This window comes from Mesoplodon mirus (genome assembly GCF_964341445.2).
Source record: "Mesoplodon mirus genome assembly, chromosome: 3".
In the NCBI taxonomy this organism is placed as follows: Eukaryota; Metazoa; Chordata; class Mammalia; order Artiodactyla; family Ziphiidae; genus Mesoplodon; species Mesoplodon mirus.
The window spans coordinates 72860-93100 of NC_138978.1; the positions used below are offsets into that span (position 1 = coordinate 72860).

At 66.1% G+C, this 20241-nt stretch overlaps 1 protein-coding gene across 4 annotated transcripts; it reads left to right on the top strand.

Moving 5' to 3' along the window:
• Positions 1 to 401: 401 nt before the first annotated feature.
• Positions 402 to 20159, top strand: SAMD11 (sterile alpha motif domain containing 11). Of its 4 annotated transcripts, none has more exons than XM_082615258.1 (14): positions 402 to 1243; positions 2337 to 2428; positions 5877 to 6049; positions 7622 to 7672; positions 11648 to 11772; positions 14780 to 14869; positions 15046 to 15180; positions 16896 to 17034; positions 17993 to 18108; positions 18330 to 18408; positions 18497 to 19011; positions 19238 to 19362; positions 19669 to 19779; positions 19895 to 20159. In XM_082615258.1, exons 1-14 carry the CDS (start codon positions 727 to 729, stop codon positions 20138 to 20140), a joined length of 2514 nt encoding a protein of 837 aa, XP_082471384.1. In that variant the 5' UTR covers positions 402 to 726; the 3' UTR covers positions 20141 to 20159. The 4 variants fall into 4 exon arrangements, with proteins under 4 accessions (XP_082471384.1, XP_082471385.1, XP_082471386.1 ...); XM_082615259.1 differs by having other exon boundaries at positions 2337 to 2425; XM_082615260.1 differs by lacking the exon at positions 402 to 1243 and adding an exon at positions 1561 to 1667.
• The last annotated feature ends 82 nt before the right edge of the window (positions 20160 to 20241 follow it).

Here is a 20241-nt window from a genome sequence, read left to right on the forward strand (position 1 = left end):
CCATGCGCGCCGCGTCTCGCTGGCATCCGTCCCCCGCAGCCCCCCCCAACACACACACCAGTCTCCTTTCCTCCTATTCTCTCCCACTTGGGAATAGGGCAGAGGGTGCAGCCGGGGCCCGTCGGGTCCCCCGCGTGAGCCCAGTCGGCCGTCACGCACCCCCTGCTGGAGCCCGTGCCGCCCGCCCGCCGCGCCGGGGCCGTTTAAATGGGCCAAGTTGTGGCGGCGGCGGCGGCGGTGCGAGTCTCCCAAGTCCCCGCCAGGCGGGCGCGCGCTGGAGTACGCGGGTGCGCGGCTGGGACGGCGGGGCGGGGGCCTGGGACCCTCGGGCGGGGCGGGGCGGGGCACGCGGCCGGAGGCTCCACACCTCCTCACTGCCCGGCTCAGCCCGGCGGGCGCAGCAGCAAGCCGGGCGCGGGGCCGCCCCGGGGGGCGCGGGCGCAGGTGGCCCAGCGCCCTGTGGAGCCCCAGGGTCCTGCAGCTGCGGCGCTGGGCAGGTCGATCGGGGATCGATACAGCTCCGGCAGCACCATGTCTCAGGCAGCAGAGGCCCCGCCAGCCGGCCGGGCAGCGGTCCGAGGTGGCCCGGCTGGGGCGCAGTAGCGGCGAGGACGTGTGCGCGGCCAGGAGCCCCCCAGGCCCCCGCCCTCGAGACCCAACTCCAGCCCCGGCCGGAACTAGCTGGGCCGGCTGCGGAGAGCCAGGCTGCAGGACCACCCGCCCACCATGCCGGCGGTCAAGAAGGAGCTACCCAGCCGCGAAGACCTCGCCCTGGCTCTGGCCACCTTCCACCCGACCCTGGCCGCGCTGCCACTGCCGCCGCTGCCCGGCTACCTGGCGCCACTGCCCGCCGCGGCCGCCCTGCCCCCAGCCGCCTCGCTACCAGCCGCGGCCGCGGGCTACGAGGCGCTCTTGGCCCCGCCGCTCCGCGCCCCGCGCGCCTACCTGAGCCTGCACGAGGCCGCCCCGCACCTCCACCTTCCCAGAGACCCTCTGGCCCTCGAGCGCTTCTCGGCCACTGCGGCCGCGGCACCGGATTTCCAGCCGCTGCTGGACAACGGCGAGCCGTGCATCGAGGTGGAGTGCGGCGCCAATCGCGCGCTGCTCTACGTGCGCAAACTCTGCCAGGGCAGCAAGGGTCCGTCCATCCGCCACCGCGGCGAGTGGCTCACACCCAACGAGTTCCAGTTCGTCAGCGGCCGCGAGACGGCCAAGGACTGGAAGCGCAGCATCCGCCACAAAGGTGCGGCCGCCGTGGGGGCGCGGGCCTCTCCGGTCCCTCCCTTCTGCTCCCCGAGGACCCGTGGGTCCGGACCCCCCTCGTCCTGCCACCTGGGAGACTCCATCTCTGCCTAGAGAGGGCGCTGCGACTCCGGGGCCACCGCAGAGACGCCCCCTCCCCCCAAGCACGGTCGCCTTGGTGGACCCGGGCAGAGCGCCCTCGGCCTCCGCGGTCCCCCCAGCGCTGGCCGCACGAGCCGGCGGCTCCTTCCGTCCGGAAGGTCTTTGCGGGATTCCTGGGCCTGAGGCTAACGGGGAAGTTTACGGGAACTCGGGAGAGCGGGCTGGAGGCCGACTGGGCGGGGTACTCCCCTGCGGGGTCGAGGAGCCACCGGTTGTGGCGGGAGTGGAGGGGCACACGTGCGGCCGGGTGCGGACGCGCGCTGGTAAAGCGAACGGCAAGGTGCAGGGGTGGCGCAGGCAGGTGGGGGGCGCGAGGGCGCGCGTCGGGGCGGGAGCGCGCGCGGAGCCGAGCGGCGGCGGGGCTGGGAGCAGCCGCTTGGGCTCCCGCAGGAGTCTGGCTCCGAGGGCGCGACGTGCGGGCGCCAGAGCGGGCATGCGGTGGGGGAGAGGGGGTGAGCGCCAGGCCGGGGGTGGGGGGTGGTTAGAAAGTTAGGGGCCCGGTCACGCTCGTCGACTTTGGGGCTCGCGGCTCCATGAGATCAAGCGCAGCCCCGTGTCCCGACCGCGCCGCTCACCTGCGCCGGGCCCGACCCTCCTCCGCCCAGCTCCGGGTTCCGGCGGACCGGCTTGGAAAGCGTGGAGCGCGGGAGGAGTGGCGCAGGGGGAGGGCAGAAAGCCGCCCTCCGTCAGGGGAGGGCGCTCGCCGGATCTTGAGTTTCTGAGCTCTGCAGATCCCCGCGGCGTCCGCGAGGGTGGGCTGAGCGGCGAGGCTTGGCGGTGGATTCGGAAGTTGGACGGAGGCGGGTGTTCGTAGTCGTGGTGGGAGGGAACCTGGCCTTGACCCTGACAGCGCCCCGGAAGCGTGCCCGCGTGCCCGGCCCCACCTGTGCCCGCGCCGCCCCTCACTGGTCCTGCCTCGGCTCTCCTCGCAGGGAAAAGCCTGAAGACGCTCATGTCCAAGGGGATCCTCCAGGTGCACCCTCCGATCTGCGACTGTCCAGGCTGTCGAATATCCTCCCCGGTGGTGAGATGCGGGAGAAAAGTTGGGGCTTCGGGGTCTTGTTTCTCCGCTGCGGAGCTTGTGCCTGTATTTTCTAGGATCAGTCCTAACCTCAACCCTGCCGATGGGCAGGAGGGAGCCCCCAGCGACTAATAGAGGAGATGGCTTTGGGTGGGAATCCCGGGGCACCAGAGCCCTCGCCCCCTTGATGCAGGGCAGGGTCCTGCCTGTCCTGGAACCTCTCCTTGGGAGTCTGGGAGCTGCTTCTCCTGAGGTCCTGGGGACAGCCCACGGTGTGAAGGATTCCTCCCTGGACAGTGTCACCTGACTGGGGCTTGGGGACTTTGCCTTGTCACAGATCTGGAGGGGGTCACCAAGTCAGCTGGCCCGGCCTGGGAGAGGGGCCAGTCCTAAGGGAATGCTCGTTCTGGGATGTGACAGTGTGACAGTGTGACAGTGTCGGCTGGCCTGGATGTACATTTTGGGGTGGCCACAGGCTTGGATGTGCGTCTCTGGGTGCCCAGGGCTGGAGCCCTACAGGGCAAGTTCCTAGATGTCCAGGAGTGTCTGGGGATACAACCCGGCTGGGGGCACAGGAGGTGCAGTGTGGGCCTTGGGTGTCAAGAGAACTGCAGCTGGGAGCTGGTGTGGGGCCTGCAACCTAGTGTAGACATCTCTTGACCCCTCATTAGCCTTGGGGAGCAAGAGAGATGGGGCCTGTGGCTGCCCCTGAAGCACTTCCTTCCCCATCGCGTGCCCTCCAGGCAGCAGTGGTTGGAGGGTGGACCTGAAAAGGAAGTTTCACCTTGAGGGGGACAGTTTGAGCCCCTGGGGGAGAGCCCATTAGGGCCATGGCTCCTGGCACCACTCAGTAGCCCCGCTGCCAGGAAGGCCTGAGAGGACCCTGCCGGCCGCCTTCAGCTTGTTTACTTTGGACTGGCGGTAGGGTGGGGGAGGGGATGTCCTGGATTCCTCGTGGGCCCTGGGGGTGGGCAAGCTGGGAAGCCACACACAGTCCTGTAAAGACACACAAGTTGGGCAGGGGAAGAGGACGCAGCTGAGCCTCCCCACGTGCCCACCCCACACACTGTCTGGCATGAGCTCGCCATACTCACAGGCATGCCCGCCCCCAGAGCCCCCCAGAGCGTGTACACAGGCAGCCCACCTTTGCCCGCTGCCACCATACCTGCCTGGGGCAGGAGGCTGAGCTCTCGCTCCCCTTCTCAAGTAGCTGGTGCCCAAGAGGACACCCTCCAGGCTGGTCTGGGTTTTCTGCTCGGGTGGGAGGAGCATCCCCTTTTGAAGGTCTCCCACAGGAGGGGGGTGGGCAGGTGGCCTGAGCGCAGCATCAGTCCCCTCTAGGACACTGCTTGGCAGGGCTGCCTACCTGTCAGGGGCTCCCAGGCCCCTGCCCTGCATGAGGGATGCCTCGGCCCTGGGCCTGCCTCTTCTGAGCCTCGTCCCTCCCAGGCCCGTCCCTGCACCCCTCCCTTAGGAAGGAAGGAGTCTCACGGACCCCCTTGTCTTTCCAGGCCCCACCTTTTCCACAGAGAGACTGTTTTCCCCTACTCCCCGTGGCCAGGTCCACAGGTATGTGCACACTGCACGGTCACAGAATATGGGTGTGCACACGGCGCAGGGGTCACGCAGCGGCCTCCACACACCCACTCTCGCTGTCTGAGGAGCCAGTGCTTGGCTGGGGCAGGGGCTTAGCGCCCAGTTCTTAAATTTGTGTGCTGAGCCGGGGCGAGCAGCTGAGGTCTCTGGTGTGCGTGGGAGGCGTGTGTGTTCCCTGTCCTTGGCCGGGGTCAGCAGGGCTGCCCATCCTGGCCCCTCTTCCTCAGCACCCCCCCACTGGGGCCATCCCAGGCCGCCCTAGCTGGTCTGGCCGCACCCCAAGCGGCAGCCTTACTGCCCTGTTTCCCTCTCCTCTTCCTTGTCCCACAGATGAGAAGCAGAGAGACATGCGTTTACTTTTCTCTAAAGAGAACAGTTTAATTAAAGCGGAAAGGCAGGAGAGGAGGTCCTCTTGCTTGGGCTACAGCAGGCTAGAGAACGACAGAGCCCAGGGGGCCTTGCAGCTGAGCACACTCCCGACAGGCCAGGGCTGTCGGGAACCCTCCCCCAGAGCCTGGCCTGAAGAGGCTCGGGGCCCAGATGGGCCGTCACCCCCCTCCCCCTCCCCCGCCTCGCCCAAGCTCTGCTGTCGCTGGTGGAGCACTGAGCCAAGGCCAGGCTCTTGCAAGCACAGGGCGAGCCCCCTCGACTTGCAGGCCTACCCCGGCTCCTGCCCCCCCCACGCCACCCGTCCCCGGCGCTGCCCAGTCCATCTTGCTGAGTGTGTGCTGCGGAGCCAACCACGGGGGGCCTCCTGCGTGGATGTGTGAGGGCAGGTGTGGCAGAGACTGGGGCTCCCAGACCCTGTCGGGGGCACTGCCCAAATCTGGGGCTGGGGTGGGCCGTGTGTCTGGAGGTGAGGGTGTTCTGGGTCTGAAGAGAACCTTTCCTCTGGAGGGCAGCACTGTGCGGGGAGGGGCGAGAGCCCCCTGGACACCTTCTTCCCCAAGCTCCTGCGTGTGGCGGGGACACATTGTCCTGGCAACCGGAGGGCGGGGTCCTAGGAGGCCCCTGCCACGTCCCTGAACCAGTAACCTGTTATTAAATAAGAGAGAGCCTCCTGCCCACCAGAAAATAGGAACTTTTCTTCCCTCGGGTGGCAGGACCTGCAGATGCTGGCAGGTGCCATCCTGTGCGGGGCCCTGAGTGTGAGCCTCCGGCCTGTGCGCGGGCTCTGAGTTCTTCTGGGGAGGCCCTGCGTGTGTGTGAACCCTGCTCCCCGCTCACGTCGCGGTCGCAGGGCCGGGAGAGGTGCGCCTCGTGGGAAAACTCCGAATCTTTTAGTTCCTAACCCAGGGGGGAGACACCCCCCCCCCAGGGCCCGTGGGACAAAGGGTCTCAGCTGCCAGGTGACCTGTGAACCAAAGGCCTGCCATTTGCCCAGGGTCAGCTTCAGCCCCCCCTGAGCTGGCTCCGTTTGGCACTTATCATAGAAAGCGGGCTTGGCATGGGTGGGGGGTTCACACAGAGTCAGGGGGGTTGCCAGGCAGACGTGCAGGCAGAGGTAACTGCACGTTGAACAGGGACGGGACCCACAGCGTCCCGCGGGTACTCGCGGCCCCTCGGGGCTCCCTGGAGCTGGGAAAGCCGCGCTGGTCTCCAGCAGGCGAGTGCCTGTGGAGGGGCCTGGGCCGAGTGTGGAGTCCCGACAAGGCACTGCCCACACCCCAGCCCCCAAGGTGGAGTGGAAGGCAGTCTCTGCAGGGGTTCCTGGTGGAGGCCTTGCCCCCCTGCTCTTGTCTTGGCCTCTGGCCGGTTGTGACGGTCCTGGAGGCTGGAGGCCCCGCTGCTGTAGGCGCCCAGGAAGCTGAGCGACCCGGTTTGGCCTAACCTTCCTCTCCCACTCCCTGTCCAGAACCGGGGGCGGCTGGCAGACAAGAGGACAGTTGCCTTGCCCCCTGCCCGCGTCCTGAAGAAGGAGCTGACCCCCAGCTTCTCAGCCAGTGGTGACAGGAGTGGCCCGGCCTGTGGGCAGCGGCTGGGCTTGAAGCAGGAGGACGACCCGCGTGTCCGTATCATGAAAAGAAGGTGCTTCAAGGGCCAGGGTGGGAGGGCACACGGGCTCTGGCAGGGTGGGGACATCAGAACTGGGGTCTCCAGGCAGCCGAAGGCCACATCAGGCTTCGGTTGGGGGGCCTTTGCCCTGGGGATAGGGCCCCGGTTTAGCTTGCTGTGTCTCCGTGGACGCTGATAGCTGCCACGGCTGAAACAGAACCTGGACCCCCGGGGACATGCCACAGGATGGCTGCGAGCCCACCTTGCCCCCGCCTGGGGGCCGAGTGTCGGGCCAGGACTCGGTGGCCTCTCCGGGGAGCAGGCACCACCAGTGGTCACGGCCAGAGCAGGCCAGGGAGGGTCGTTGGCCAGGAGGCCCGGAGCCGCTGGGTGTGAGGAAGGAAGGCGCCTCTGGGAGGGGGGTCTGGTGGCACCACAGCCAGGCGGGGAACGGGGAGCTGGGCGGGCCCCACGCCCGCTCTCACCGGAGTGGCCGCGCCCTGGCTCCTACTGTCCCTCCCAGGCTTGGGGCCACCCTTCCTGACCTCCCACCTTCTCCCCTCCCGACCGAGGCCCCTCCCTCTGTCCACTCGCCCCTTTTCCCATCCATCCATCCATCTGTCCGTCCATCTGTCTGTCCAGCATGTCTTGTGCATCCCCAGAATTGTAGGCCCTTTCTCTTCCTGCTTGGTCTTTTTTTTTTTTTTTTTTTGCGGTACGCGGGCCTCTCACTGTCGCGGCCTCTCCCGTTGCGGAGCACAGGCTCCGGACGTGCCGCGCAGGCTCAGCGGCCATGGCTCACGGGCCCAGCCGCTCCGCGGCACGTGGGATCCTCCCGGACCGGGGCACGAACCCGTGTCCCCTGACTCGGCAGGCGGACTCTCAACCGCTTCGCCACCAGGGAAGCCCCTTGCTTGGTCTTTTAACATGTTCCAGTTTCTCCTACCCACCCTAACCGTCCGGGCCCCTCGAGACACACACCCCCGCCAGCCCCCACTCCCACCCGTGCTAAGGTGAAGCACCACGTGGGCCTCCCACTGCCCTCCGTCAGCCCGAGGGCCTTTTCAGGGGTGCTGCTGGGATGAGAGCGCGGGCACAGGGCAGAGCTGCTTCCTTTCTTCACCTCTCCTGCCTCTGCTGCGTGATGGTCGCTTTCAGGAGGCAGGTTGGCAGCAGCTGGGACCCAGGGGCCACCACTGGAGCCAGCAGGGGCCATGGGGCTCATTCCCTGCCCGGAGCAGCTCTAGCAACTAGGAATTTGGTTCAGTCACACGAGTGGCACGTGCGGAGGAAGCCACGGCCCCACCCCCAGCACAGCACGGGGGCTGCTCTGGTTCCACTGCAACAAGCAACAGAGACCCGGGCTCTCAGTCCTGCCGCTTCCCGATTCCTCTGTCTGGTGAGGCCAGGAGCTGGCTCCTGCCCCGCGGGCCTGTCCTGGTGGCAGCCACAGGCCTGCTGAGGGTGCTCTGAGCCAGCCCAGTTCCCTTGAGGCTGGCGCTCCAGGGCAGACACAGGGCGTGACACACACACACACACACACGTCCTGCTGTCCCCGTGCCGAGTCCTGGAGGCCACACTGACCCTCTGCTTCTCTCTTTGCAGAGTCCACACCCACTGGGATGTGAACATCTCCTTCCGAGAGACGTCCTGCAGGTAGGGCCGGGCCAGGCTGCCCCCACAGGCTGTGCATGGGCAGGACAGAGCCTTGTTGCTCCACGTCCCCTGGGTCTGCTTCGAAGTCTCTCCAGCCTCCCTCCCCTCCTCCCCTTAGTCCGTCATCTGTCTGTTGACTTGTGCCCAGGCTGTGAGAGCAGCACGGCCGTGGGTGCTGGACTGCCCAGCCCTGAAGCCACAGTGCACTCCCCCTCGCACATTGAAGCCCGTCTGTCCAGAGCTAAGGCCGTGACCAGCCCCTCCCACCCTCCCAGAGACCCACTGGGATGTGAGAATGGTGATGTGTGAGTGGGGTCTTGAAGGACGCATAGGAGTTCACTAGGGAAAGGGGATGTCTGCAAAGACATGGAGGAGGGAGGGAAGGGGAAGTGCGAATGGAGGAGGGGAAGCTGGTAGGCCTGGCTCAACTGGATGCTAAGGGGCCTTAGATGCTGGGACTGTTGGCATTGTCCTTCAGGCAGTGGGGGGCCACTGAAAGTTCTTGAGCAGGGGAGTAACCAGTGTATGTTTTGACAAGGTCCTGCTGGAGGCCCCGCCCAGCAGGCTGGGGGTTTGCTCCAGTCCATGGTGATCCAGGTATGGTGGAAGCAGAGAGGCTGAGGGGGCTGCCAATCCAAGATGTAGTAAGGAGATAAAAATGAGGGAACCTGATGAGGAGGTTGGGGGGTGTTGGGGAGACCCAAGTCCCCCGTTTCAGAAGGGCAGGGGTGGGCAGTCTGTGGGCAGAGCCCAGGCTGGGGTGCCTGTGGTGTCTGCTCAGTGGGGTCAAGTCTTGGCCCAGTGCTTCCAGGGAAGGCACAGGAAGGGCCCAACCGAGCAGGCAGTGGGCGTCCAGCACTGAGTGGCCCCACTTGCTGCCTGGCTTTGTGCCAGATGTGTTATTATTATTAATTAATTAATTTATTATTATTATTATTTTTTGCGTTGGGTCTTCGTTGCTGCGCACGGGCTTTCTCTAGTTGTGGTGAGCGTGGGCTGCTCTTTGTTGCGGTGCGTAGTCTTCTCATTGTGGTGGCCTCTCTTGTTGTGGAGCACGGGCTCTAGGCACGCGGACTTCAGTAGTTGTGGCGTGCAGTCTCAGTAGTTGTGGCGCACGGGCTCAGTCGCTCCGCGGCATGTGGGAGCTTCCCGGACCAGGGCTCGAAACCGTGTCTCCTGCGTTGGCAGGCGGATTCTTAACCACTGCGCCACCAGGGAAGTCCCAGATGTGCTGTTATTTACATTTCTGAGAATGTCTGGGTCCTGGAGCCGAATGACAATGAAAGCGTCTTTAAACTTCTCTCCACCTCGTCCTGAAGCTGCTGCTCAACCGATCATGTTTATGAGCCGTCATGAACGCTGATGACATTTTATGAGCCTTTTACTTGGGAAGCTACATGATAAATTTGTCAGCGAAGCCTGTAGGGAAACCCCAGGCTGCTCCTCCCCTGCCTGTAGCCCCCTGCTCACCCTACCTGGCCATGGGATGTGGGAGAGGGCCCAGGTGTCCAGACGTAGGGAGCCCCTAGCAAGAGGCCAGGCCCCAGTGTGAGGGGGCTCCTTCGGCCTGGCACAGGCGCTCAGAGCAGCTGGGCTGATTTCCTGGACTTTACCAGAGGGGAAACTGAGGGGCTCAGCCAAGAGGACTTACAGCCCACCTGCGCCCCGCAGTCCCCCACTGCACACCCCGGCGTCTGGCCAGGGGCTGGGCGAGCACACGGCCCAGCAGCCTCACACTGACCCCACCCCGGCTCTGTCTTTGTCTCCTCCCGGCTCCTTTGGCCCTGTCCATGTGTCTTTCTGTCTCTAGTCTGCTGTCTGTACTTCAGGCTCTGTCCATCTCTTTGTCTGCTGTTGCCATCCTTTCTGTCGGTCCAGTAGCGCCTGTCCGTGTCTGTCTGTCCATCTCCGTCTCTCTGGTCATCGGACTTCATCCATCGATCTTCATCTGTCTGTCTGTCCATCGGTTCCATCCGTCGGTCCATTCGTCCCCATCCCTCTGTCTGCATGACTGCAGTGAAACACCTGCCTGGTTGGAGCTCCCCCTTAGGCCCCATGCATCCTGGGCAGCAGGCAGGAGATGTGGCCCCTGCCCTCCTGAGGCCCCTGCGCTGGCCCGGAGATGGACAAGGGCTGGACAGTGTAGCCGGCACTGGAGGACCCGAGGGCCCCTCACGGGGAGACGGGGTCTGAGGGTTCACACGTATTCAGTCTGGCGTGTACAAAATTTCTTCGCGGTTCTTTATATAAAGCCTGGCGTGAATGACACCAGGCTTTATGTAAAGTGAATGACGGAGTGACCACACAGGTTTTCTGGGCCCGGGCCGGCCAGGCTGTCCTGGGGCCCATGGGGCCGCCCCCCAAGGCAGGAAGCAAGGGTTTGGTGGGTGGACTGTGCCCTGTTTCCCACTAGGCTTCACCTCCATGGGGCTGCAGCGCCACCCGAGTGCCTGAATGACCAGCGAGTGAAAGCACTGCTGGCCACGGTGGTGGTGAGGGGGGCAGACCCGGTCCCTGCGTGGGGCACTCGGCTGAGGAGTCACGGGGAGCAAAGTGACGGGGCCTGACCCTACTCCTCAGCCTCTGGGGAGTTGGTCCCCCTCCTGCAGGAGTCCTAGGGACACCAGAAGGGGGTCCCCTCAAGGGAGAGCTCCATGGCAGCAGCAGCCCTGCCACTAGGCACCCGCCGCCCCCTCCCTGGTGCTGAGGACAGCACTTCTCTCTTCCACCCCCCACCCCACCCCCCGCCCCCACATTGATGAGGAGGATAGAGGGGGTGAGAATCGCTGCCAATTAATCCCATAAAGTACTTATTCCCACCCCACCTGCCCTCTTATTTGCATGCGGGGGGGCCTTCTCGCCTCCAGGGAAAGGGGGTTGGGGGTGGGAGAGAGCCTGCATCAGGGTCTCCCAGAGGCTCTAGAGTCCAGCCCTGGAGGCTTCGGAGCCGAAACTGATCTGCTTAGGGGCCAGCTCTGGATTAGCCTGCTCCAGCCACCCAGGCTGCGGGGAGGGGGTGCTGGGGGCTATTTAATGAGGTTTAGGGTTGGTTCCCAGGTCACTCAGTGGAGGCCCCCCTTGCAGTGGCCCAGACAGGAGGCTGCTCCGTTACAGGTGGGCTGGGGAGCGAGGGTGCCGGGGAGGGAGTTCTGGCACGTCACAGGGGGGGCTGGGGTCCCTCCCTGCTCCTCTTCTGTCGTATCCCAACTTCCTGCCACTCCTGGCCGCATCTGCAGGGTGGCGAGTGGCCCTTCCCTGCGCTAAGGGAGATGCTCTCAGAGCCCCAAGAGCAAGCGGGTTGGGGGACCATTCCCTCCCTCTTTTCTCTGGGGTTCTGTGATACAGGCATTGAGCTGATTTGACAGGAAGAGAAATGAGGGAGCAAAGTTAAATTTGTGTTCATCCCAGGGTTCTTCGCGGGGAACCCTGGAGAGAACAGAGTGTCCTGAGCACGGGCACACCGGGGACCGCGGTGAGCATCTGTGTCTGTGTGTGTCTGAAGGCCTGGGTGAGTGTGCGTGCGCCCACGTGTGTCCCTGGACACGCGCACACCTCATTGGCTGCAGACTTTGCTCTCAACCTCGGTTTCCTTATTTGAAGAAATCGAGAGTCCGTGGGTGGTTGCAAGTTTAGCACGTGCACAGGAGTGAGTGCTGGGCCTTTCTGGCAGCCTACACCCCAGGAGCAGGCCCCCCAAGGCAGGAGGCAGGGACACCGTGGCCAGTCTCTCTGGAGAGAGAGCACTGCAGGACAGGGCCAGCCCTGCACTCCAGACAGACCCTCCCCGGGAGCAGCAGTGCGGTCTGAGGGCGAGGCCTCCACGTCCAGCGGACACTTGGCGGGTCCTGGTGGGCCCAGGTGGGGCCTGCGTAGGTCAGGGTGAGAGCCCACACCCACCGGGGAATGGAGATGCTCACAGGCGAGCTCAGTCAGGAGCCCCACGGGGTCTCACCTTCCCCGTCTGCTTCGCTGCAGCCAGGACAGCGACCTTCCCACCCTCATATCCAGCGTGCGTCGCAGCCGCCACCTCGTTATGCCCGAGCATCAGAGCCGCTGTGAATTCCAGAGAGGCAGCGTGGAGGTCGGCCTGGGAGCCGCAGGTGAGGGGCCAGGGCAGTGCCGGGGGCTGAGGACGGGGCTGCCCGAGCCAAGGCAGCTCAGCGAGAGGACGGCCGCCCCACGGCCCTCCCTGCGTGTCTGCCCATCGGCTCTGGATGCCGCCGCCACCCCCAGCAGCCTTGGCGGGCGGCCAGGGAGGCCAGCGGAGGCGGCGGGAGGGGGGCGAGGCCGGCTGTCCCCCGGGGCTCTGTGTGATGGTAATTGTGTTAATCCCGGCCAGCCGGGCAGACAGAAGGCGGAGGCGGTGGCTCCACCGTGGCTGCTGCTGCTGCGGGGGGCTTGGAGTGGCCGAGGCCCCAGGGGCAGATGAAGGCAGGACAGTCAGGGAGTGCAGGCCTCAAGGAGGCTCAGAGGTGCACACCTGGGAGTGGCTCCTGGATGGGCAGGGACACGCTCTGCACGCACGGAGTGCCCACCGACCCCACAGAGCCAGGGGCCCCAAGAGGGAAGGGGGCCACGCCCTGAGAGGAGGGGGGCTGCGGCCTGGACCTCTGCAGGGGTGGGGCAGGAGGGTGCTGGCCCAGGAGCTCTGTCCCTGAGGATGGGCGGCTCCTGGTGACAGCAGGAGCTCAGAGGGAGGGACAACTTGGGGACCCACGAGGCACCAGTGCAGAGAGTGGGCGGCACGGCTGAGCTGTGGCTGAAGGTGGGGGGTTGCTGAGAGGAGGTGGCAGGGGTCCCTTGCTGCCCTATGGACCAGGGCAAACCCGGGAAGTTCCCAGCAGTGGCTGCAGCTCTCAGGAAGGCTGGGCAGGGGATGGTCCACCGTCCTAGGACACCTGAGTATCCCCATCAGGGCCTCCAGGTGTGCCTGTGCCTAGGTAGGCCTCTGGGGGAGTGCTGCTTCTGGAGCCGTGTTGGGGGCGCTGAGCAGGCGGCTGATAAAATCTAATTGCCCCATCAATCGGGGGAGCCTCCGGAGCCCCACAGTGGTTGAGATATTCTGAGCCGCCAGGCCCCCTGCTGCCTGCACACGCGGAGACCTCCCCACGGTGCGTGGCCTGAGTGCGCGTGTGCGCCCTGGGCCCGGCCAGAGGCCTGGGTATCCACTCACGCCCATGTGACGCGCGTGTATCAGGGTGCCCTCACTCTCTTCATGCTCAGGTTCAGGGCCCGCATATGAGCGCTTCAGGGTCCCACGTGGTCTGCTTGAAGCACCACGTGTGTCCTGTGTCCAGGGTTCGTCCGAGTCCTGCCCTCCTCTTGGGACTCCACTTCTCATCGGCTCCCACGTCTTGCGGCCGGCCCCTGGGTGGAGGCCTTTGCCCGTCCTCACCTCCTCGTCCCCAGGAGCACGTGTCAGTCCTGTTCTCACCCGGGCAGGAAGGGTCAGGAGGAAAGGGCTTGGGGCGGCCCTGCAGACATCTGGTGACGGTGTGTGTGTCTGCTTCTGGCTGCCCCGGGGGTGTCTGTGAGTAGATGTGGCCTCCTGAGGGCCTGGTGAGCCCCAGACCCCCACAGCAGGAGCCCCCTGTGGCCATGGGCCTGGTTCTCACTGTGGGTCCCCCCCACAGTGAGGTGCTCCCCAGCACCTCTCCCAGGCAGAGAGGAGCCCCACCCCCAGTGTGGAAACCGGGGAACTGATCGCAGGGAGGTGAGAGCCCTGGGTCGTTCTCTGGGTCCAGGAGGCGTGCGTACAGGGTGGGGTGTGGGCAGCAGGTGTGGACCCAGCCCAGACCCACCTTCCCGCCTGGCACAGCCCTGCTGGCCCTGCTGGCCGGAGACCCTTTGGCTTCCTGAGGGGCCTTGTGCTGGTTGAGCATCCCCCACCCATCCTGCTAGGTCACTGAGGTAGGACCCTTCATCTGGGCGGTGGGGACCTCGTCCTCGTCCCTCTCGGGGCAAAGCCTGGGGCTAGGCCACTGAGCCCGGCCAGTGGCAGGAGGTAGCCGAGATCAATAAGTTATTAGCACCATTCTGTCAGCTGTAAAGTGGAGATTGATCGGCACTCTGCTGCCGCCGCACTTCCCCACCTGATAAAAATGACAGATTAAAAGAATAAGGAAAAGGAATTAGGCTCTGGAGCTGAGGGCTGGCCTTCTCGGGAGCTCCCCTTGCCAAGGTGTCATGGTGGGCCCCTCACCCACCCACCCACCCACCCAGAGCCCCGTGAGGATGGAGAGGGGGCCAGGAGCACGGGGTCTGGACGGGAGGCCAGCACCGTGGTGGGTTAGGGTAGGTAACTGTGGTGGGTCCAGGAGACGGAGCCAATTGCTGAGCTGTTCCGCAGAGACCTCCCAGGCCTTGGGCTCGGGAGGGAGCCTGGCGTCTGGGTGCAGGGGCTGGGATGGATGAGTCTGGTTTGGATGTGGGACCTGAGAGAGGACTTCAGGATGGGGGGGCTGGGGCGGGGCCTGGGCCACGTGAGGGGCTGTACACAGTGGGTGAGGCTGCTTGGGGTGCCCTTCGGGGCTTAGCCCAGCTGGGCAGGTGGGCATGTGTGTGACAGGCCAGGCCAGGGTGGTGGCTCGGGCTTTCTGGGGGCAGTGAGGGGTGTGGCCTGGGGGCAGGGGCCCAGGAAGAATGGATGTGGCAGGTGTGCCAGGGCCTGTGGCCTCTAGGAAGGGCTTGGGGTACCCTGGCATGGGACCCTGCACTGCCGGTCCTCACCCCTACCCTAGGAGGAGAGGTTGGTTTCCAGTCAAATCAGGGTGCTGAGGAGGGCTCCTTACTCTGCAGAGGAGACTAGTCTGGCTGGTGCTGGCAGCATGGCACCTGTGGGGTCCCGAGTTGCTACCGGAGGCCGTAGCTGTGAACCTCCCATCGTATCTACACGCACACAGTCCAGAGCCCAGGGTCTGGACCGTCCCAGGCCCTCGCCCTGTCCCAGCCCCGCATGAGGGACCCCGGGCTGGGCACGGCTTTAACCTGGCCGGAACCCACAGGCACCCCTGAGGAGTGAGGGGTGTGGTTCCGGCCTGAGCTGTTCCCGCCCTGGCCCCTACGAGCCCTGAGAGGCAGGGCGGGGTTCACTGTGCCCTCCCCCAGGTGACCTGCTGGGCAAGAGGCTGGGCCGCTCCCCCCACATCACCAGTGACTGCCCTCCGGAGAAGAAGGCCCGAAGCAAGTCCCCTCCAGGTGTGAGCCCGACCCCTGGGGGGTGGGGAACAGGCACTGGAGAGGAAAGGGGACAGCCTGGACCCTCTGCAGGGCAGGGTCAGCACAGCAGCAGGTTCTAAGAGGGGAGCCTCCGCCTCTCCCCCTCTGCTGTATCTGAAGGGAAAGACCCCCTCTCCTGTGCTTGCCCAACACAGAGGGTCTGTTGCTTCCGGAACTAGGGCCCGGCATGGCCCCCGAGGATCATTACCGCCGGCTGGTGTCCGCCCTGAGTGAGGCCGGCACCTTTGAGGACCCTCAGCGTCTCTACCACCTGGGCCTCCCCGGCCACGGTACGTAGCCCCTCCCCACGCATGAGAGTCCACCACGTGCGCCGGACTCTCCCTGTCCTGAGACGTCTCTGCTCACCCTGCAAAGAGGCCCTGGGGTCCCTGGCTGCTGACAGCAAGGCTGGGGTTGGAGGCAGTTCTTTCGGCCCCTCAAACCTCGAAAGCCCTTGTAGGTGGGCAACGAGGCCCAGCTCCTCCTCCCTCTGCCCAAGCAGCCGCTTGTTTGGGTGGATCTGGGGGAGGCCCCCCGCAACAGATCTCCCGCAGACTCTCCCAGCTGGGCCTCGAATGGCCACTGTCACTTCACAGATGAGGAAGCTGAGTCTCAGGGGAGCCCACGCGAGAGTGGGAGGTGGGGCAGGTCCCCGTGGCCCCTGCTCTGGATGGCACCGTCTGGCGAGTGCCAGGCCCCTCCTCGGGGAGGCCAAGAGCAGGACAGCAGTCAGCCCCTGAACGTCCGCCGTGGACGTCCGTCCAGAAGCAGGATGGGCGACGGTTCAGGTTTGGCCGCCCGGCCTTCACGGCCTTCACTGGTGCTCGGGAGGCGCTCCGGCCAGAGGCGCCACGCCCATCCCACCCGGCTCCCAGACAGGACGCTTGGAAGCCCCCCTGCCACCGCGAGGGCGCAGTCCGGCACCCTGTCCAGCTGCACCCGGGCTTTGCAGACCCCAGTCCGGGGGCTGGGGCCGGGGGCTTGCCTTTTCTGGCTGGAGCTGGGTGAGAGGGTGCTGGGAAAACGGGCCGGATGTCCTCTCCTTACACAGGCACTGTCCCCCAGGGCAGTCAGGCACCAAGAGCCTGAATAATTCACCAAATGTTAATAATTTAAAAATCTTCCTTTTTAATTGCTTTCCCTGCCCTGCCTGGGGCCGGCTCCGCTGGCCTGCGCGGGGAGGGGCGATGGCCGCGGGGAGCTGCGCGGACTCGGGCTGTCAATCAGGCCCCCGCCCGCCGCCCCCGCCCCCGCCCGGAGCCGACGGTAAATAACCCAGGCCGCGGGCGGGCGGGGGCGCGGGGCCCTGCCGGGATGGGGATCGATGCGGGCGGCCGCGCCGGCTGGGCTCTGCGGCCTGGCACACGGCCCCGGGCAGGACCCACCTCCGCTTTTCGGGTAATTAATTTATAAACAGGCGGTGGCGGCGGAGCCTGCACAGTGGGGGGGCTGCGGGGGGGGACTGTGAGGTCCGGCCCTGAGAAGGAGAGAGGGCCAGGGGTGGGGAGCGGAGTGCGTCGACCGCACAGTGGGCCCGGGTGTCACCTAGGAGGGGGGTGGAGACCCGCCCCAACTCCTGGACAGGTCCCACTGCCCTCACTCTGGGGCCTTTGCACGACCCCTCCCCTCACGGGCCCTGCAGCCTTGCTCGCGGCAGCCTCAACTCTGGTTCCTGCACCACCAGACTCCCCTGCGTGGGACCTTTCCCTCTCTCCATCCCAACCACTTTTTTGTTCCTGACATCCCCGTATCCCTTACAAATGCTCACCTGGCCCCCCTCCCAAGACCAGTGGGTGCCGCCAGCGGGCCTTGCGCTGGGATGTCTGGTGTCGGCCCTGCCCCATGGCCTTCTGCTTGTCTTTCTGTCCCGGTGACGAACCAGCAGGGTCGGTGGGAGACTGCTCCGGGTCTGCGTGTCCTTGGCCAGTGTACTACAGGGTGTGGGGACATGGGGGCCTGGTGGGGGCTGCCCTCTGGGTCACTGCTGCTGCCGCCCCCTCCTCAGATCTCCTGAGGGTCCGGCAGGAGCCCAGCGGCCTGGAAGTCCACCTGCCCTCATCCACAGCAGGTCAGCGTCGGAAGCAGGGCCTGGCTCAGCACCGAGACGGCACCGCCCCAGCTGGCGCCCCATCCTTCTCAGAGAGGTATCGGGGTGCCTGCATTTCAGAGAGACCCCTACATTCCCTGTGCTTGTTTCGGGGCTACAGAGCTGCGGTTGGCAGACCTATCACCTGGTTTCTGCATGTGAGGTCCACAGCCCGCACTTCCCCTTCGCCGCTGTACAGCCGCAGGGTCCTGAGTGAACCGGGCACTGTGCTCGGGCCTCGGATGGTGGCAGCTGGGCAGAGGCCCAGAACATTTCTGGGGTAGAGTGTGTGGGGGTGACCATCCCTCTGGGTGGGGTGTGTTTCCACGGAGTAGCTGTGGGGCCCGCTGAATCAGGTGCCCCTGAGACAGCTGAGGGCTTTGCTCCCCCAACAGGTAGGTGAGGGAGCTTGAGGCAGATGAGGGGGAGCAGTGCGAGGTCTGGGAACCCCGAAGTCGGAGAGCTGGGGGCGGGGAGAGCCCCCCAGCAGCACCGATTCAGACACCGGAGCCGCTGGCAGCACAGACTAGGCCTCCGGGGCTTGTAGGGACCGGGAGACCCCAGGAGGGGGCGGGGGCGGAAGGACTTCGGAGGCTTCCCGCCCCTCCCGCCGGGAGGCCGCCCTCGCGCCCGCGCCCGCGCCCGCGCCCGCGAGTTGTTGGCTGCAGCCGCCGCCTCCCGGACCGCGGCTAATTGCGCCGCGTCCGCGCAGGGTCGGCTAGGGGCAGGGGCCGCGGGGGCGGGGGCCCCAGCGCGGTAATTACCGCCACAGTCGCCGCCGCCCGCCGGGCCAGCGCCTCCGCGCCGCCGCCGAGATTAATTGGCGCCGCCAGCGGCGGCGGAGGCGACCCGAGCTGCGGCGGGCGCACATCGACCGCCCGCAGGGCCGGCAATTAGCAGAGGCGGCCGGAGCGGGGGGCCGCGGGGGCGGGGGCGGCAGTTCCGGGAAGAAGGGGCCGCGCGGGGAGGGGGCCCGAGCCTGCGGCGCGCGCGGCTCACCACCCTGCCGTCCACAGGGAGTTGTCGCAGCCGCCCCCCTTGCTGTCGCCCCAGAATGCCCCCCACATCGCCCTGGGACCCCACCTCAGGCCCCCCTTTTTGGGGGTGCCCTCGGCCCTGTGCCAGACCCCAGGTGAGGAGTAGGCTGGTGCGCGATTCTGTGCCCCGGAGGTTGGGGGGGTGGGGCTGTTGGTGCGGGGCCATCCGGGTTCGTCTGTCACAGACCGCGTGTCCATCAGTGCTCCCGGCGAATCCGCCCCTTCCCCGATGGAAGCCAAGGACAGACCAGGGCGGGCTTGCGTGGCCCTGGACCACTCGGCCACCTGGCCTCGTGGTCTGTCCCCTTCCCACCAGGCTACGGCTTCCTGCCCCCTGCCCAGGCGGAGATGCTTGCCCGGCAGCAGGAGCTCCTGCGAAAGCAGAACCTGGCCCGGTAGGTGCTTCAGCCCGGGGCGGGGCGGCGGCACGGGAAGTGTCACTGCCGAGCTGGCTGATACTCCGCCGTCTGTCTCCACGGCCAGGCTGGAGATGTCAGCAGAGCTGCTGCGCCAGAAGGAGCTGGAGAGCGCGCACCGGCCGCAGCTGCTGGCACCCGAGGCCGCCCTGCGCCCACCCGACGGTGCCGAGGAGCTGCAGCGGCGCGGGGCCATGCTGGTGCTGAGACACAGCTCCGCGCCGCTGCTGGCCCTGCCTCCCCAGGGACCCCCGGGCCCCGGCCCCCCCACCCCGCCCCGGGAGCCTGCCCGCCGAGCTCCTCGGAAGGGGGGCCCCAGCCCTGCCTCAGCCCGGCCCAGCGAGCCCAAGGAGACCACAGGGGCTGGGCTCTGGGCACAAGACGGCTCTGAGGATGAGCCCCCCAAGGACTCAGATGGAGAGGACCCCGAGATGGTGGCTGCTGGGGGCCAGGGCCCCATCCCAGGCCAAGCCCCAACTGGAGGGACCAGCTCTGAGGGGAAGGGGCTTGCCTCAGGGTCCATGCTGCCCCCTCCACTGCCCCTGGGCTTGCCCTACACGGTCAGCCCCTACTTCCACACAGGTGGGCACCCCCGCCATGCCTTTAGATTCCTCCATGGGGTGGAAAGAGACCCAGTCCCCCATCCCCCACCCAGGGTCTCAGGGAGGGCGTGCACGGGGAGAAAGATCCCTTTCAGTCATCAGTCCAACATTTCTGAACAATTAGGGCGAGCAAAGGTCAGCAGACAGGGGTGGGAGCATAGGAAAGAGCTGGCCAGAGTCCTAATAACACTCTACCCCCAACCCAGGCGCCACGGGGGGCCTCTTCATGGATGGGGAGGGGGCCACAGCGCCCGAGGATGTCAGCAAGTGGACAGTGGACGACGTCTGCAGCTTTGTGGGCGGCCTGGCCGGCTGCGGAGAATATGCACCGGTGAGGGGCCCCGCCCAGGATGGTCTGAGCACCCCGGCTACCCAGCGCTGCTTCCCACCCCAAATTTCTCCTCAAAGACTGCGGGGGTGGGGGCACTGGTGCACACCCCACCCCCTCCCTTTGTCAGTGCTTCCGCCTCCAAGGTGGGACACGCGCCCAACACAGAGGAGACTTTCATCTGACACTTTTTCCTGCAAGCTGCGCCGACAGCTCCTCGTGGCTCTGCTTTCTCTGGAGAGCTCTGAGGCCACCCCAGGACACACAGCCCTGGCACTCACGCCCTGACACTGTGCCCCCCACCCCCAGGTCTTCAGAGAACAGGGGATTGATGGGGAGACGCTGCCCCTGCTGACAGAGGAACATCTCCTGACCACCATGGGGCTGAAGCTAGGGCCTGCTCTCAAGATCCGGGCCCAGGTGAGCGCCTGCTGGGGACAGTGGTCTCCAGACAACGGAGGGGCAGCACTGAGGCTCTTCGTGTGGCCGCAGGGTAGCAGCCCCGCAGGCCCCATCCAGGCCCGTCTCTCCACAGGTGGCCAAGCGCCTGGGCCGGGTTTTCTACGTGGCCAGCTTCCCCATGGCTCTGCCGCTGCAGCCACCAACACTGCGGGCTCCCGAGAGGGAGCTCAACTCAGCGGAGCAGCCCCTGTCCCCAGCACCGGCCCCCTCCCCCTATGGGGGCGTGCAGCCCCCTGCCAGCCGGGCCTCACCCGAGCAGGAGAACGGAACCATGGTTCTGCTCCCAGGGCCCGCGGACCCCTCCCAGCCTCTGTGCTGAGCTGGTGTCAGACCCCCCATCCTTCACTGCCGGCTGCTCCCCGGCCAAGGCTCCCGACCCCACAGCTTATCCTCCTTTCAGTTTTGGATGCAAAAACACAA